Below are 18,768 nucleotides of genomic sequence, written 5' to 3'. Positions count from 1 at the left end.
CTATCATGACTAGTGGAGCACATCTTCGGGCGTTTCACTGCTTCGTAGGGCTTACTTTGAGAGTTACACCGAGACATGAGCTGAGTCCAGTCACCAAACTAACGCGCCATTCCATTGAGTTATCGTTCCTCTCGCTAGTATGTTTCACATGTCATCACCGTCATAAGGTATTCCTGGCCATTACTCATCGCGTATATGCAAAACAACAATTTATGTCCTTTCAGTCCCATAAACATTGGTGTAATACTAGTAGTCTTCGGGCCACGTATTACAGATCTATGAATCAACAACGTTAGCATGTCGAAATGGGTCGCGTTTGTGTCCGCATATTTTTGTGTGTACAGTATTGTGTTGCAGTGGGTCGATGTACCTAAATTGCTTATCTTCAAAGTCATATCTAGGATCTATTGAACTTTGCCCTGTGATTCTACCAACCCCCTTAATTCTACATAACCATGAAACTATCAATATATGCTCAATAAAATACATGTATCTTTAGAAAAAAATAACCCTTACCAGTGTACATTTTGTGTCAGCCGTCGGGTAAATGTCACCACAGGAGTGGTATCTACACAGCGTCTCTCCAAGAATGGTACTAGTACACCAACTGACCAAGGAGGTTTATGCAAGGCGGCTCCTTGGTTTGTTTTAATTCTATTTTACTATTTTGACCTGTTTTTCAGGTAACATTAGTCATGTGTCCTCCTTTATATGGTTGAGGTTAAGCTATGCCTCGTTAAGCCTCACGGTAATACTGACATCTTGTCCTGCAGCATGCCGAAAGTGTGAGAACGACAAACAAGTTAGGGGTGTGTTTCTACACTGTCATTATACGGATAGGTCAGACAGGCTTACCTGGATTTGGAGGCTCGAAGCGGGATGAGCTTCGTCTAGTACTCGGGCCCGGATCGGGTTTCATCATCGGGTATTGTCCGGGCTGCGCTCGGACATGGAAAAAATCCGAAAATTACTCAGCAATGAGAAGCAGTTCTTTGCTGTCTTGGGAGGGTGATTTGGAGTTTATCCCCGGAAAAAAATCATACTTAACATACCAACGGATCGTCAACGTTGATATGGCTTGGAATGCAACAAGCGGCGTAAACAGTCGTTACAGCGCGCCCGCATAGGCGGATACTTTACGCACGGTAACAAATTTACCAGAGGGAAGTTGAAGTTAGTTGACACGAAATTTTTCCTTCTGTTTACTTAAAATCGTAATAACGTTACCCATAAATCAAAGAGAGACACAGTTGAAGTTACGGTACTCTAATAACAAAATTTTTCTGGTTTTACCGACTGAGGTCAATAGTGTAAATCGTGCATGAACGATGTAAAATCAACTCCACAACGAAAAATCCTCAAACACCGCTACTCTAATGTATCATTCGTCAAAACTGAACACGTCGAAACAACCGACACTGGTGCAATGCGATGTCGAAGTCATAAATCTACGTTTGAAGTCATGGGACCCCCCGTTTAAGTTATATTTGCATGTTGCATGGATCCGAAGAATAAAGAAATCCATTGGCCTTGGCTTTGAAGTGCCAAACTCTGAGTGCCAGTGAAAGTCAATTGGCACGAGGGGCGCAAATAAGATAAATTTGCTATAACGTTATATGTATATGACTTTGCCAGAGAAAGACGATTTATCATCTACTACTACTACTGATCAGAACTCTGTGGAGAAAAGAAAGAGCAAAATTCTGTGGTGTGTTGAAAACTTAGTCAGGTGGGCATCATAATTGCGATTGACTGAAGAAGTTCTCGGGGAAGATTGTAACGTTGTTTATCTGCCTGGCAACGCAACAAGTGGCGATGGAAAAAGTACATCATACAGGGACGCCGCCTAGCGATAAAATGATTACCGACATGCAACGTTACTTCTACCCAATATCCAAGATGGCCGCTTCGAGTCGCGGGTCGAGGTACACTGCGCCAAAGTTTGCACAGTTATCAGCTGCTTATCGCCTCTCTTCTCCCACATAACCGGCCCGAATCTGAACCATGACCCCAGAGGAAGGGTCTCTACACACCGGGCAGGACGGCCTGGCTGACATCAAGCCGCTGGGAGAACTGACGATGCTGGAAAAGGCGCTTCGGAGGCCGTCCTGTGAGGGGGAGGAGGGGCACAAAACTTGCAATTCTCTCTACATGTCAACATCGATTGTTGGACTCGTAACCCTGTGTTGCTTCGTCCTATTCTTCAGCAGACATTACATCAAGGAGTTCATCATATGGTTAGAAGGTCTTAACGGCGGACTGGGAGTCATTCTTTTCGTCCTCCTCTTCACAGTCGTGTCTTTCCCGATGACGTGGGGCTATGTTGTTCTAAACATCTCGGCCGGTTACTTGTACGGGTTCTTAGAGGGACTTGTCATCGTTATACTCGCTGTCTTCCAGGGGACTTTTGTCGCACACGTTATGTGCAAGAGATTCTGTGGAGATTTCCTTTTAAACAAAATCGGCGGGAACGCCAACTTGACTGCCATAGCGAGAGTTCTGGAGAGTAACAGCGGGTTCAAAGTTATAGCTCTCTCCAGACTGACCCCCATTCCGTTCGGGCTGCAGAACGGTCTGTTTGCGGTGAGTTATTCATTAGTGGACACACATACATGTACCACATGTAGGGCAGATCACGTAGGCGCAAGCAACCAGTTTAGAATTATTATTTTAATCATCAAAATTGAATGGACATCGTTTATGTTGGATACTGATGTACTCTGTGTTACTACTATACTATTACTAGTAACAGCTTACAAACTTACTTTTATTTGCATTTGACTGAAGTTTGTTTTCACCTGTATTTGTGTGTGTATGAGTGGACAAGATAACTCAAGAAACGGGATTGACATGAGGACTATACACTGGAATCTTGTCGAAGGCCTGGAATCCATGTCCTAATCTTAAGGAATCTTAAGAAGGATTTTAGCCATTGTCAGACACAGAGTCTACTTAGTAAGTTGCTTAGCAACATAGGTGATACATGGTACAACATGTAGGTTGTGGCCAGGCCTCAGAGTTATCTGGAGATGGTGGGAATGTACTAGTAGTCCATCAGCCCAGTGTCACCCTCTCATGCCACGCCTTATCTCATTACACAAGCAATTATTTTGGCTGGTGTTGTTATTGTGTAATAGTCTGGCAGTGCTGTACTTGTCAAGAGAGAATGAGGTCGCTTGATTAGCTAAAAACATAGGCAGGCCAGTCCAAGGATATAACTTGCTTCTCAAACTTATACCTTAGAAGTCTTCCTTACAATCCCCTTCTGAACATAGAGTGATAGACATCGTCATATGGAGTATCCTTTAGTTTACTTTTAACTAACACTGCCCTGGTCTGTTTGTACTTCAGGTGAGCAAAGTCAAGACATTCAGGTACATGACAGCCTCCACCCTGGGCCTTCTGCCGACCCAAGCACTCAACACGTACATCGGGTCCAGCCTGCACTCTGTGGAAGAGGTGGTGGATAACCCCTCCAGCAGTGACTACATGGTGTTAGGAACACAGGTCAGCTGCACATCTCCAAGCAGATGTTAGGAGAGGAGATCACAACAATTTCCCACCAGTGATCTTCACTGCTAATATCCTGTTTGAGTAGAATATCTAGCTCATCAACCTGATCTCAAAAAGAGAGTACATTATCTTTCATATAGACACAAAGTTAATGTACTGTATGTGAAAGGTATGTCAGCCCCCCCCCCCCCTTCCAACACTTTGCTTTGTTTCAGTAATGGTGTCAGGTGACCCTTTTGGTCTTTACGATATAATGATAGCTTAATGTGTCATAAGTTTGGGATTATGATTAATAGCTCCATGGTGTCCTAGTGTCCAAACTACTTTTACTAACAACTATCATTTGTATTTAATTTCAATAGTTTCATGAAGATTAGACCAATCTAAATTGTGACTTCATTTCCACACAGGTTGGAGTAAGTGTCCTGTTGATGGTGTACGTTGTAAAGCAAGCCCGGGTCCAGCTCAACAAAGCTCTGCTGCAGCACCAACCCAACCTTTCCTCAGGTCCCACCCTCACTACCTACCCAAAGAGGCTGAGCAGTCAACAAACCAAAGATCACCTCCACCTCATGGAGACAGCACAACTCAGGAGAGGCAGCCATGATGGGGAGGTATCCCAGCATGCCGAGGAACAGCAGTCGGCCAATCAGGTCTCGAGCTCAGACAGGGAGGAATTCTGGGTAGCCGATGAGAGGCAGCAGTAGTGCTCCCTCATTGATGCAGGATTACTGCCGCCTCCACCGGCCTCCTGACAATATTGTACTAATTTGTAGCAAATGTTCTGAATGAGATTTTAGTTTTTAGCAGTTACTGAAGACAGAGTTCAATAGATGTATGTGTGCATTATGTATTTATACATGTTGAAATGATTAGCACATTTGCAAAGACTATAAGTCTAGTCTGATATAATCTTACTACCTTTCTTAGCAATGTAGACAAGTGGTGTACTAAGAGGGCATTAGTCAACCATGTGCAATGCTGGAGGAAAAAAAGATGTTAAGAATCTTTACCGCTATTGTTGTCATTCATGATTACCAGATGTACTAACAAAAATTTAGAATTTGTTTAATGAAAAAATTGCCATGGAATAGTTTTGTACATTATCATAATTAGTTCTCAAAGGATATATTTAAAGAAAATAAATTTAGATCATTCCATATAAATTCTGCCACAAGTGCCTGTGAAGAACAAAATTCTTTCAGACAAAATCTTTTCTTTGAATCCAATTCCAACCAATGAAGGACATTTTATTTTTTACTTATCTTTGAACTTTGTTTTTCATATGAAGACTTGATTTCTTGAAAGTGTGTGTTTGCTTTCGTGCTGGAATATTATATATGGTTTCAAACAGGCAAAAGCCTAAATTATTGGACATCTTTATGTTCTAGTCCTTCAGTTTTAATATTTCATTATATATGTACCAATAATGTGCCAGTAGATGTTTTACCATATGATACTACTGTTGTCAGACTCTGAATACATATGCCCCTTTGTCCACACTTTATTGGTAACAAGAGGTTATATCTATGTAGAAACTTCAGTCCTGTTGGTGAGAAAGCATGTACCCTATGACATGGGTATCCTTTTATAGCAAAACAGCTGCTGCCATCCTTACTTACCTTGATAAGGCTTAATAGTAGGTCATTTACTGTCTTTTTTCAAACATCATCATTAAATATTTGTAAGGGTCCTGAATTCTGTATGACCGGTGCAACCACTACCAGTCTATTGCTGTATTTGACACAATTGGGTCAGCTCAGAGACCTTTTCAATGGATCAGGAAAATGTCAGTACAATTTTTCATGTATCAATGATGTGTTTAATAACAACACAAACCTGTCCCATCCCTGTTAGATGATGTGATGCATCAAGGCCAGTCAAATGGGTTATATTGAAATAATACTTGCTTAAAACCAATGTTGCTAGGCATTATTCTGCATAAAGGCTGCTTCTGAGTCATTGGCACCAATTTGGGTGTATGTACTAGTATGCTGGGCAAGGCCTATAGTCGAGCTCATATAAGGCTTACAGGATGTTATAAAGTTCTATGTGTGATGCATCTTCATGCCAATTCGTCTTGTACAATGTTTACTATTTGTCAGTGCAATATTAGTACATGTATACCAGCTATGTGTTATGTCACTGACTCAGTGAGATTCTACCTGTGCAAATTGTCTACCTCCTGTAAAAGCCTGGTTCAAATGAATGGCTCCTCGGTGAATTCTCTTTGGTGGCCATAAACAATACTCCTTGATGGAACTGTCCTGCTATAGTAATGATTAACCATGTGAATATTACTGCTGTTACATTATTGGAAAAACTCTGTAAACAAACATAAGGACCTTTTTGTAGCTTAATATGGCCATTTCAGATGAAGTATCATAGATGTAATGATCTGCAAGCAAATCTAATTGATTGTATTTTCATATTGTGTTTCTATCTTGCAAAGACAAGTGTGAATAGACACTCGTTTCCAGAAAGATTGACCTAAAACTGTTGTCATTGTACAAAATGCAATTATGTGGGTAGCAAACTAAGGGTACAATAACAATCCTATCATACTGTTCTTGCCATTATATTTATAACAGCAGCAATTAGTCTTATAAATACATTTATTCTTGTCTGTGTGATACAAATGTAACAAATTTTGCTCTGAAGACCACACCAACCTGATGATTTCAGATTCTTCAAAAGTTCAAACCTGCAGTTTTCTGTTCATTTAAAGGTTGAAACTGTTTTGAAACATCATAAAATTAATCTGACACATCCTTGAAAAGTGACCAGTTATAGTTGCCATTACAGTATCTTCAATCCATAATGACAGAAAGGAAAATGAGTTAAATATATAAACATATGTATACTAGTATATATCTTTACAAATTGCATTGATTTGCCGAAGTGGTCCATACCTGTAACAATATGCTACGTTACAAGAGAACTGTTTCTCTGTTCTTTGTCTGAACACATGTGACCAAAGAATCATCAAATGGAGCAAATGTATGATCACATAGTGTGCCATCAACTACATATTTATGTCAAGTTTTGAGTGGAATTTGTACTTTTAGACCCAGGAAATTAAAACACATTCAAGTGAGACTATTTCTGGTGATTTGAATCATTCTTTATCAATCACTCTTATGATAAGTTTATGTGTACACATGTATTAGAAACTCTTCGGTAATTTTATTGTGAGCTTTTCCAATCCTACAATGCACAGAAGAAACTAATATCATTCAACTAGGTCTGTGAATTGGGAGTGTGGATCATGCCAGATGAAACAAGCTCAAAAGCTACATTGTTATTTTGTTCAGGGCAATATGTACCAGTATATGAATTATACATTCATATAATATCATACCATAAATATTAACCTGTAATTCACCAAGAAAACCCATATATATCCTTTTGACTTCAATGGTGTGAAAGGAATTCTAAAGCTAATTCTAACCCTGAGACAGAGGTGACAGCTAACATATTTCTCATGGAATTCAACTGAAACCAAGGACGTTTTATATATAAAACCTCCTTGCTGAAACAAAGATGTATGAAATACAGAAGAATTTGTAAAGATGTATAAAACACAAACTAGCTAAAATCACCACAAAACATGTCAAAGCCCAGTTAATTCTGTGATGTATTCATATCTGGTAACTTTCAAGAATGTTGTACTTGTAGAGTAACATGTTAGGGTATCTTTTAAGGTGGGCCAGCTATAATTAAACCATAGATCCTCATATACATGTTCATGTTCATCTAACATTGATCACCTGATTACTTGACATGACCTTACAATTACTCCCTAGGCAAAAATTGGCCTAGATCGGCTTGGCAGGTTTTGATATTGGGTGTACATTTTTCCTGTATATCCAGACTTGAAGTAAAATTGCAATGTCTATCCCAACTTGTAATAGTCCACATATCCAGAACTGCATAGGTGCCTTATTGATGAGGAAGTACGCAGTCTTAAAGGTGTCACCACTGGTCCAGAAACCTACCATCTTTACACTGCAACAGAGAAGAACTCTGGTTAATTTGAAATAGACTATTTCAAAACTGCACAGTACAAATTTGGCTGCATGCAAAGAATTTATCCTGACACTGACAAATAATCACATTTTAACAATAAATATGCTGCAAATCTGCAATAAAGTGAAGGCAGAATCTGTGGGTTAGAAGTTGCTTCTACTTAATATATTGTCATCATGTGATGCTGCCCAATCAATATGTTTTAAGTACAGTTCAAAGGTCTTTCCTTATCTAGACTTTGTGCCACCAGCAAGACCAGGTGTCTATTTTTCCAGCCTAAGTTCACCTTATTCCTCTCTGTATGTGTTGTTCCCATGCTACCCTATGCTCACCTCATTCCCACGGTGCACTTGTTCTGGTAGTTCCTCCAGAACTGTGGTGCGCCCAACAGTGCCTCCACAAACACTGCCAGGAACCCCAGAGTCTCCACATACACCGGGAAGTCCAGGCACACATACGTGATGTAGCCCCCGATCAGCGTGAAGACAAACATAAACTGGACATAATCTCTGAACTTGGTCCACTTCCAGAAGTACCTGTGGTCAAAGTCTGGGAGGAAATAAGGAAGACCACTCATTACTAGTCTTGGCATGGGGGTGATGATAAAGGCTTAGAACTTCAGACAAGTCTATAGTGTCTCAGTATAATAGTCTATGGTGTATCAGTCATCAAAAAAGGAGTAGCTGTACCTGTTTTCCCCATTTTCATCAAACAATGATAATGTTAAGTCATGTTATTGTGTCCTTCAACAAGTATTCAATACAAAGGTACTGCATTTCCCTAAACAGGAAGTTGTGCTGATGGCGCACAAAGTAAACATTCTGCACACACTTAAATTCTAAGACAAGACAAGACTAGTCTGGTCAGCAAATACAGGATTATGCTGTTTGAAGTAGTATTGTGTGTGTGAAGAATCTGTTCTTGTCAGAGGCAAAGAAATCTAGACATAATATAAACTGTGTAAGATATCCGAAGATCAGGTATACATCAGGAATGGTGAGAGAAGCATACATGCATACAAAGGTGTCAAAATGCACCAGGACTGATAAAGGCTGAGGTTTGATGGTACAACAAAGGAGAATCTGTAAAGACATCAAGAGCACATGTACTAGGAATGGAGCTAGTAATGTGAAGCATGTTGCTAATAAATGTAAGCTATGTCTGGGAGGTGCTAGTACTAAATACAACTTATAATGGGATCTTGAATCAAGACCAACACTGCTGACATGCATGTGCATGTATTCTGTTCAAAAAGTTTTACACAAGTTAGGATGTCCCCAGGCTCAATCTCCTATCATATGAATTTGATAGGTAACTTTGTAGTTTGATTAGACTGATAAACACAGGAGAAACATAATCACTCAGCAGGTACAAGCAAGAACTCTTGGTTTATGTTATTTGTAATGTGTTTTGCCAGTTGTGAGCTACGTATTGACTCTCTCTAAAATCTTGTTTACACACTATATGTGTATCAATTTCAACAGTAGAGTGTGGAAAACTGTATGATCTAACACGTAAACCCAATGAAGGATTAGTCAAATTATGAAGGTTAGACATCCAGGTAAATGAGATACACAAAAAAGCAGTAACTCAAGAAACTGGATAGATTTTGGAAATGGTCAGACGTTTCAGGTAGCATCCACTACTTTTCGTCAGTGACTGTCAAAAGTTAGTGGTTGGTACCTGAAACATCTGACCATTTCCAAAATTCATCCAGTTTCTTGACTGACGAAAGGTAGTGGATTCTTCCTGAAATGTCTGACCGTTTCAAAACCTATCCAGTTTCTTGAGTTACTGCTTTTTTGTGTATCTCATTTACCTGGATGTCTAACCTAGTACTAGTAACTGCTTTCTTGCCTAATAAAAGATTGGAAGAACAAAACAAAAAGCCTGGTGATATCCCTACATGCCACTGCTAACTGTTCCATACCCACCCAGAAACCTGTGGACAGTTTCAGGCTCAGTTTGACTGCTGGCATCTTTCAGATGACGCTTTCCCTGCTGTAGCTCAGCTGGACAGGAAGCCCAGAAAAGGCAGTGAGTAAGAGCTTTAGACAGACACCTTCCAGGATAAGGTTACATTGGTTACTCAGCCGGCGTCACACTGTCAATGACCTTTGGCCAAATTTGTTGATCACCAGAGGGTCGCCGAATTTCAGAATAGCCAGAGAGTCGGACATATTTTTCACATAAGAATCTATCCCTACAGTAGACAAGACTCAGTGACCTGCAAACATGAACAGCTCTCTATTGAGCAGCTCAAGAGGACACCAAGTGCCCTGCTGAAAATGTCCTTTAAGACTGGCTGATTCATGGACAAGCTATTTTTCTGCTGTGTGACACCGGCTTACTAGTAGCCAAGTCTTTAGATCCACGGTGGCAAGAAAAGTTTCAAAACGCAGTTTTCATTTGTATAGGATGAAATGTCTACACTAACCGTTTAGGGAACTAAACAAAGTTATCACCAAAGTAAACCTTGAACCATACTTGATGAGAAAACAACAAGACTGATTGTCTTAAAACCAAATGCACAGAATGACCATGGATCGAGGGCTTTTGATTCCTGGGCAGGTTTACAGGATTAAGAAATCTACAATCTAAAATAGGCTCTTAAATATCAAAAATAGGGACTTGTTATTGACAATATTAGTGTAGATAATGATGATGAGTATAACAAAATTGAATGTCCAAAAAAATCACATGCAAAACTGATCAAAATAAAGGCATGCAGGTGGGTTAAACGTAAGAATTTCTGTTCATTTTCCTACCAAGGTGGTTTTGATTGGCAGAACTATTAAGAAAAACAGTTGATACATATGTATGCATTACGTACCACCATAATGCCTTTTTCTAATTTCTGGTCCCTCAGCAAATACAAGGAGTTCCCTATTTTCCTCTCTGCTGGCTTTTTCCAGGGACAAATCTTCCGACAAAGACTCAGTGGCATTGCCTTTTAAGGAAGATATGACATTCACATTTAACACATTTAGAACCATACATGCTTGGCACAAGATCCCATTACAAGTTGTATTGCAGTGCCTTTTTGCATTGAAACCATGTCAGTTCCACTAGGCAACATGCACATTAGATCACATTAGAAAAAGAACATGTACATGAAGAATGACAGAATAGTGAAAGTAGACATTACAAAGGTCTCGACTTTGTATGTATGCGTGCCATTGTCTATAACTAGCTCTGAATAGAACAAAAATACATATGTACTTGATACGGGGGTTATCAAGCTGTACATGTCTCTGTCAGTGTGTTAAACATTAAAGACAGTATACCCACCCAGGAAGGCTCTCCTTTTGGTGGACATCTCATTCAGCTGTGTGACTCTGTTACACAAGTGTAGCATCACCATCATGGTGACGTTCATTATGATACTCTGGGCCAGGAGGGGGAGCTCAAAATGAACTCCAAACCTTTAGGAATACAGAAAATAAAATCAGCTTGTATCACAGTGAGTGACATCACATGGTTTGTCTGATACATGAGCTTTAAGGATTTAAAACAAAACACAGGATTAATTCTAATACAAACGTACATGTACTAGTAACCTTATACTGTACTCACCAAAACAATATCCTGAGTGTGTTGGCTACAAGTAGGGCCAGGCAGACATAAGTAGAGAACCCCTCTGCATTCTCTGTCCGTTTGATTTGTCTGTACTGTGGAATATAAGGCACGATTCCACCAAAGATCATAGCTCCTGATGCGATCCACGACACCAGGTCCACTATGGTCACCTCTGACAGGGTCAGTTGAAGGTCAATGTTATCCATGTTGCTTCTCTTGCAGACAGAGTCTGATTATTTTCTGCTTCAAAAAGTCACTCTTGTAAAATTTTGATTGTTTTTCAAGTTACAGTGATAAACATCATGTACAGTGATAAACATCATTTATTCATTTTGAATTGGTAGGCAGTACAAAATATAAGGAGTTGACTTCAAGACAATTGGTGGTTGGAGCTCTGATATGGGTTCAGTCATGCGTGCTTCCACTGTGTGGTATCCAGGGGGAAAACCGGTCTCGACGTTAAAATGATGTCACTGTAGCCACGCCCAACGACGAATCAGAGTCATGGGAGCACCTTCATCGTACAGTCTTCAACCTGAAAAAAACGGCAAAGTGTACATAAGTGTAATTTGATACTGCTGTACATCTTTTTAACACACCATGCGCATGCACCACTCGCGTTGACCAGATAGGTACACACAAAATAAACAATATGTTTTGACTGTTTACAGCTCACGTTACCGATCAACAACTACAAACTATGGTGAAAATATTTCTTTCGACCACAAAACCTTGTTACTTGGTCCTTGGTGATCCTTGGTTGGTCCATGGATAAACCTTTCCTTGTTTTCCTTTGGGTCGATCTCATTTACATTTTGCAAACAATCAGGAACGATTATATTTTTAGGCAGTCCGGCCAACAACAGAGATTTACTCGTGTATTTTCGCGACTCTGTAAAAAGAATGTCAATCGTAGCCTACCCCACGCATATTTCAATCATTCAAAAGTAAAAACGCTCCTAAAAAAACTCTACATTGTGCAAGAAAATGGACAAAAAGACAAACATTACCTCAGAATTGGTACAAAAACAACCAACTTCCGCCATGTTGGCAAAACGAATGGATCTCGATGCTGATTGGTCAATCTGTGAGGTCAAAGGTTGACCATGTTGTGAGCGAAGGACAACCCAACGTGAAAAGAAGAAAGTAGCTCCATTTCTCTTCAATATTCCGGTCTTCTCAATGTTATCCCCCCAATCGAATTATTAAGGGGATAAGAGTAGACTTAGTGGTGAAGTTCAAACCGTTTTTGGATGATTATTTTGTCAGTGAAACTGCAACTATGCTGTCAAGGCTGCATCCTCACAAGTCCATCAAAATGGAGTTTGTGGCATTGGCTGTTGGAGTTAAAAACATGCAAAGAGTTACAAATTTTAGAGAGATGAGTACAAAGCAGCTTCAGTATCCTGTGCAAATGGATCTCCAAGGCCTGAGTATGAAGTTGTTGAGAGTTGCAGGCCCGCCTCGTTGGCAGTCGTGCCGGTGGCAGATGAGGAAGGCTGAGGACAGGGGGAGGGGCAGGAGGGAGGTGGTGGAGAGCAGAGATGGGGGGACAGGGGGACAGCTGACCGTGGGACAAAGAGGTGAACTAATGTGTTGATTCTAAAGCATAGATGATAAAGATTGATTTTATTACTAGTGTACTAGTACATCTATCCTGAATTACTGTTCTAAATTTTGTTCTGAATTTTTGTGCACCAAGTTTGATTCAACATTATCCTTGATGTGTAGGCAATAGATAAATTCACACCAAGTATAAGACTCTACTACTTTTATTTGAACGGCAAGAATATATTCATTGGCATTGTATCGGTTATGCATAAGTTAGACTTTGGTCTCTACAGTGAGTGAAGTATGAGATTTTTTTCTTCATGTGTCCCCAGTTGTATAACTTATAAGTACAGTAATAAGAATATGTTCAAATGTTGTCACTGATTTCCATCTTAATTGCAGTTGTAGAGGCAGGGAAAGATGCAACTTATCTCGGCATTGTGATATTTGGAGTGGGAGTGATGGGGCTGCTGTTCTATGCCATTGGTCGAGAACTGTTCTCAGGTGGAAGTATCAATGGCATTTATACTGATGCTATGAAAAGATGCAAAGGGAATGAAGAGGTAGAAAATCTTACATATTGTCTTTTGCACTTACAAGTAGTTCTTAAATAACTGAATTTAGTTGTTCTTACCATTAAGTGTTTTTAATCTGCCATATCCTAGGTCAAAAATACATACTAGAAGATGTTAATATTGGAACCTTAATTGTGAACCTTGCTCTGCAGGTGAAAGTTGCCTTAGGCACACCTATTGCTGGTTATGGAGAAGAGACCAGGAGAGGAAGACGTAGACACCCAGCGTAAGTATGGGACGATTGTTGTGCAATCTATTTGGTACTGCAAAATGTGGTGTATCATTGATATACATCTACAAATAAATGTCAACAACTAGTCTGAGAGTTTTTGTGAATAGGTTTTGTTTCAGAATTGTATACTTGAATTGCCAACATACAAAAGTTTTTGTATACATGTCCAGTTATACAGAATACACGGATGATGCAGGAAAGAAACACATGCGGATGAAGTTTTACCTGAAAGGAGGGAGTGGCAGACGGGCCACTGTACACCTGGAGGTCACAGAGGTGGGGCATTTCATTTATTTATTTTACCAGTGAATACACTCAGGTCTCATTGACCTGTTTTTCAGGTTCCCTGTTTACCATTTTATTTTTGTTTACATGTTAACCTGCTGAAGGAGTAATGCAACTTGTAGTGCACTATTACCCCCTTAGGCATCAGTTCTGTTGTGATTTGTCAATCAAAGCCTTTATGTTTGTTTCAGAATGACCGGGGCAAGTATGACAGCTTCCGTTACCTGTTTGTGCAGCTAGATGCCTACCCACACAGGACAATGATCATTGAGGACAACAGATGATGACTTTTCTCACCAAATGTTTAGATGATCTTACCAATGCTGAAAATAGCTTTGTTACTTAGTTATGGATATACAGAACATAAAGCAATTTCCAACAACAAAAACGTTGACTCAACTCATCTTTGGCAAGGAATGAGCAATCTACTAGCGCTTCTGTGACGTTATGTTGTGCAGATACAAAATGTAGCAACTTATGCTCTACTGTTCACCGAGTCATGTGTCCTTTCTGCATGGTCAGTAAAAAATTTGGTTAAGTCCTTTTTTTTGTGTTAGAATGTACAGTTCAACTTTTATTAAGAATAACTTCGACCAACAGATGAACTTTCAAGTTATGCATAAAGCATTACTGTTGCTCAACCTTCCAACATGAAACTGCACTTTCTGTGTACTTGTGGAGAAATGGCTGTGACAAAAATGTACTGATAGATTGTCACAAAAACTTTTATAAATAAGGTGAGCAGCAGACAAAAAAAGACAAAACAGATTTATTGTTGTCAAACTATTGTAGACAACATTTAATACAAAATATACAACTCTCTTTGGTAAGTGATGTAAAATTTACAGAACTTGAAAATTACTTCATGATGGTATAAAAGCATACATAAATGTATCAATCAGTCTTGTTGTGCTGTATGACCATTGCCAGAACACTGCATGTATACAACAAAAAGGAAAGAAAATTCTCTTGAGTGAAATGTGTTGTCATTCCTTGTCTAAATGAATACTTTATAGAGAATATAGAACAAAGGAGTGTTTACTTCTACCATTAACTCTTTGTGTGAACTGTGAAGCTTTTATTGAAAAACACATAGTTGTCAAGCCATAATCATGCAACGAATATACAGTATACCTAATTTACAAAGAAGAGAACATGATATTTACATATTTACTTGTTTGCTGTATAGGAAAGGGACTGTTATATACATTGTACACACAAATCAATACCTGATAGGGCAGGCAATAAACCAGGATGTATGACTGAAATTTGAAATTAAAAGTCATTTGTTTCTCAACACAAGTACCCAAGTCACAACAAATGCATCAAAATCAACAACAAAAGCAGACTTTCAACTGCACTCACTTCAATGGGAATGTGTAGTCGTAGCACGCAAGTCAATGCACTGAGAATCCTGTTTATAGTTTTTCTACATAAAATGCTACACGAAGACAACATTAAGCAACAATATCACTATTTGCAGCAATTTGATCTAATTTGTAATGACATTTCTGCAACTGAAAGCTTCTTAGTGCGGATGATGTTTGTAATGTGTAATTTGCTATTGTAACATCATTCTTCTTTAACCTTGCTTGAACTTTTTGGTTGGGCTGTCCACTATGGTGTTCAAGATCTGGTTCTCAAACACAAACGTCTTGATCCTGTCAAAGACAAACAGAAAGACTAGCAGGATGGAGATGTACTGCACCCAGCCCCACTTGATGAGCTGCCAGAAACCTGGTTTGTACGTAAGACATGGTTAAGGAATAAATTAGCTTTTAAGGACAGTAAAAGATGAACTTAATATGAAGTGAAAAAGAACCCTAGATGTACTCTAATAGCAAAGGCTGCATCATACTGGTTATTACACATACACTATACCTGAAGTTTCTTCCACAATTCAATATGTAATGAAAGTTTGAATATTTTCAAAGTTTACTTTATTCATAGCTTAATAATATAAGAGCCCATGAAAGGATATAGTATGGTTTCCTCTGGGTATCTGACAGTGGCTGAGATGACAAAAGGCTGACCAGTCGCTCTCCCTGTTCTCCATACTGGGTAGTATGTCAGGAAGTTGGTAGAAACTGAAAACAAGAGAGCATTAAAGAGGATGTCAGATTTCTTTCAAACCAAATTGCTATTCTGTACATCATTTTGTACATCTGTATGCTGAGTAAACCATTATTATAAACTCAGTATATCTGCCAATGAGAAGAAAATTTTAAGTAAATATGCAGAAATACCAATAATGGCCACATTTTCCAATACTAAATTTATGTGGAGCTAATCAACGTGCACTTACCATTCCTACCACTGTAGGACTCAAAGATTGTTCTCAGATCATAGGCACTGGGAAAGATACTGGTACTGTCTATGATGGAGGTCTGAATAGGATGAGAAAAGACTGCTGTTATACATACAATACTTGAAAAAACATTCACATAATAATAAGCAGTCTACAGTTTGATAATGAAGCAATCACTCACTAATGAGTCACTATCCAATTCATACAATACTTGAAAAAACATTCACATACTAATAAGCAGTCTACAGTTTGATAATGAAGTAATCACTCACTAATGAGTCACTATCCAATTTATCATGTGTTTTCCCTGTAATAAGGTACAGAATGATATCTCTCACAGACATGACAGAACTACTGTTGTAAGTACTAAGAGTATCCAAACTAATGCCGGGCCCTAAGAAGGAAGTAATAGAGTCACACGTACATTAAACCTGGTGTCCCTGCCTGTGTGTCCCAGTGGGTACTTCTGGTGTAACCTCAGGTCCCCTGCTACTGTCAGGTCAGCCCCAGGGAGGGGGGACGTGTGGTGGAGGTATGCCATACACTCCATGGTGAAGGTGGAGAAGATCTGTGGGAGAGAAAAACAAGTCTGTTACACTACAGCTGTCACCAGGTGACCTGATGTGTTCGCTGTTACAGCTTTTTGTGATCATAGCTTGCAAGTTTTACCTGTGAGGTGTGATGGAGAAATATTTCCTATTATTTGCTCTGGTGTTGACGATCAGTACAATATGTGAATCACACATTGGTCTATCAAAGTTTAGCATGCATGTATAATGATACTGTAGCGTTATTGTCAAACAGCAAATCTAACCCATCATTTCCTAATACTGCCGTGACTGTGTTACTGTGTTGTTTGTAGACCTATTTCCATGTTGATTCACTTGCCCAGTTGTGCTAATTGATCCTCAGCTTTCCCTACTTACGTAAAGTCTGTACTGAAAGAACAGCAGAAGGTCCACACTGTAGACTTCCTCTGTGTCCAACAAGGGAACCTCTACTGTCATCTGTAGGGCATCAGACTTCCCATCCCGGTTAGAGTCTTCCTCTCTGGACTGGAAAGATGAGTAGAAAAAGGTTAAAGACAACTTTGAACACAGATTTGTGGCTATATTGGCCAGATCTTACCATGATTTAATACTAGTGTATTGTAATAGTTTATAGTAGACTAGACCTGCATATACAATGTATATTTACATGTACAAATGCAATGTGCTATACATTTACACTAGTACTTGCTTATATTCATGTCAGACTGACTGTCCCTAACCCTACCCCAAATACTAGCAGACTTTTCTGTAGGCAGCATCTGGTACAGAATAGTAAGGGAGATCATAATTCATTCATCAAGCATACAATACACAATCAGATCTGATTCCACCAGTGTTACCTTGACTAGTGGCACCCTGACCCTGCCCTGCTGCAGTTGGTTGAAGTTCTGATAGGTGCTCCACACCAGGTAGTCTCCAGTCTGAGATGTCTGCAGCAGCAGCAGGATCTGGTGTTTAAAACTCACATCAGGTTGCTCTCTGTACGTCGCCTCTCTCTGCCAGAAACCTATGTCAACAGAGTCAACTTTTCATGAACGTATCAAATGTTTTCTACTCTGTACCTTTACTGTTCCCTACCGGATACTACATTGTTATTGGATAAACAACATTTCTGGTACTCTCCAAGCAGAGGAGAGCGGCTGGTTTTTGACATGTTTTTAGGTGTTTTTGTCCATGGGTTGGCTACATAAAGAACATGGCACAAAGATCCTTTTTTTTAATCGTAGCTAGTTATGGTAGCACAGGAATGAGACCAAGGAGGTTATATGAGACCTTAAGTCTTGTTTTTAGCCCCATTTTACAGGATTGTTCTCAGTATAAGGGTTGACAGGATCGCGAGGTGTCATTCACAAGATTATCAAAGGAAGTTCATCATGTAGATAGTGCCATAAAACAACATCCTGTCAATAGTGCAAAAAAATCTTATCGACAGGAACATCCTTCCAATTCCATTAGTACCAAAATAATTCTTATTGACAGGGACATCCTGTATGGAGCCCAAAATTCTTTAATTTCATTTTCAGGAACATCCTGTAAATAGCCACAAAAATTATTATTTTCAATAGCCTCCGCTAAAACAAATGTGTTCGTTGTTGTTCATGTAACGTTACTAGTAAAATAATTTTATGGCCGGAGACAGGAAACAGTCAACAAACTTTCAATATCTATTTCTACTTTATCGCGACATTTTAAGGCTCACCTTGACTCCTATATGCGACCAGTATCGGTGGAATGAATGTCAGTAGAAAGCACACGAACACAAATACCGTCGCTTTTGTACAAATGCTGGTTTTGTAGCGATGTAAAACTGGGTGAGCATAGATTTCTAACACCGCCATTTTTTTGAACGTGAGGAATGTGAGCGCATCAGCACAACTGATTAGGAATAAGTTAAGTACGGTATACAGACATCAATTTTTCTATGAAATAATATCTATGATTTGTTGCATCGATTAAATGTGATAAATTGTCAATTTAAAAAAAAAAGTACTTGTAGTGGTAAATATCACATTTAATGTTACATTTTGACGCGTACAGGTCAAATTGTCTGTCGTAGAGGTTTGTGGGTAATTTAGAATTTCTCACTCACTTCGAGGGGGTTACCCCAAAATTTATTTTAGGCAACAAACACATTCTGATACCGCA

General features: G+C 39.3%; 4 protein-coding genes across 4 annotated transcripts; 2 read left to right on the top strand and 2 right to left on the bottom strand.

Moving 5' to 3' along the window:
• The first annotated feature begins 1,875 nt into the window (after window positions 1–1,875).
• Window positions 1,876–6,615, top strand: LOC136439311 (transmembrane protein 64-like). The gene is made up of 3 exons (XM_066434676.1): window positions 1,876–2,583; window positions 3,352–3,507; window positions 3,924–6,615. Exons 1-3 carry the CDS (start codon window positions 2,005–2,007, stop codon window positions 4,218–4,220), a joined length of 1,032 nt encoding a protein of 343 aa, XP_066290773.1. The 5' UTR covers window positions 1,876–2,004; the 3' UTR covers window positions 4,221–6,615.
• Window positions 6,616–6,679: 64 nt separating this feature from the next.
• LOC136439313 (solute carrier family 66 member 2-like) lies at window positions 6,680–12,242 on the bottom strand. Its single transcript, XM_066434678.1, has 7 exons — window positions 12,132–12,242; window positions 11,119–11,656; window positions 10,834–10,967; window positions 10,376–10,492; window positions 9,477–9,554; window positions 7,875–8,091; window positions 6,680–7,521 (listed from the first exon to the last, which is right to left on the bottom strand). Exons 2-7 carry the CDS (start codon window positions 11,325–11,327, stop codon window positions 7,332–7,334), a joined length of 945 nt encoding a protein of 314 aa, XP_066290775.1. The 5' UTR covers window positions 11,328–11,656; window positions 12,132–12,242; the 3' UTR covers window positions 6,680–7,331.
• A 161-nt stretch (window positions 12,243–12,403) lies between these two features.
• On the top strand, window positions 12,404–14,743 carry LOC136439319 (mitochondrial import inner membrane translocase subunit Tim21-like). The gene is made up of 5 exons (XM_066434683.1): window positions 12,404–12,704; window positions 13,075–13,235; window positions 13,400–13,473; window positions 13,650–13,755; window positions 13,956–14,743. The coding sequence occupies exons 1-5, from the start codon at window positions 12,404–12,406 to the stop codon at window positions 14,046–14,048; spliced, it is 735 nt and encodes a 244-aa protein (XP_066290780.1). The 3' UTR covers window positions 14,049–14,743.
• On the bottom strand, window positions 14,518–18,491 carry LOC136439314 (transmembrane protein 231-like). The gene is made up of 7 exons (XM_066434679.1): window positions 18,323–18,491; window positions 17,463–17,629; window positions 16,999–17,127; window positions 16,497–16,640; window positions 16,070–16,151; window positions 15,746–15,851; window positions 14,518–15,512 (listed from the first exon to the last, which is right to left on the bottom strand). The coding sequence occupies exons 1-7, from the start codon at window positions 18,459–18,461 to the stop codon at window positions 15,347–15,349; spliced, it is 933 nt and encodes a 310-aa protein (XP_066290776.1). The 5' UTR covers window positions 18,462–18,491; the 3' UTR covers window positions 14,518–15,346.
• Between the last annotated feature and the right edge of the window lie 277 nt (window positions 18,492–18,768).

The sequence above is a fragment of the Branchiostoma lanceolatum genome, chromosome 7 (assembly GCF_035083965.1).
Source record: "Branchiostoma lanceolatum isolate klBraLanc5 chromosome 7, klBraLanc5.hap2, whole genome shotgun sequence".
Taxonomy (NCBI): domain Eukaryota; kingdom Metazoa; phylum Chordata; class Leptocardii; order Amphioxiformes; family Branchiostomatidae; genus Branchiostoma; species Branchiostoma lanceolatum.
This window is presented reverse-complemented; position numbering and strand designations above follow the sequence as displayed.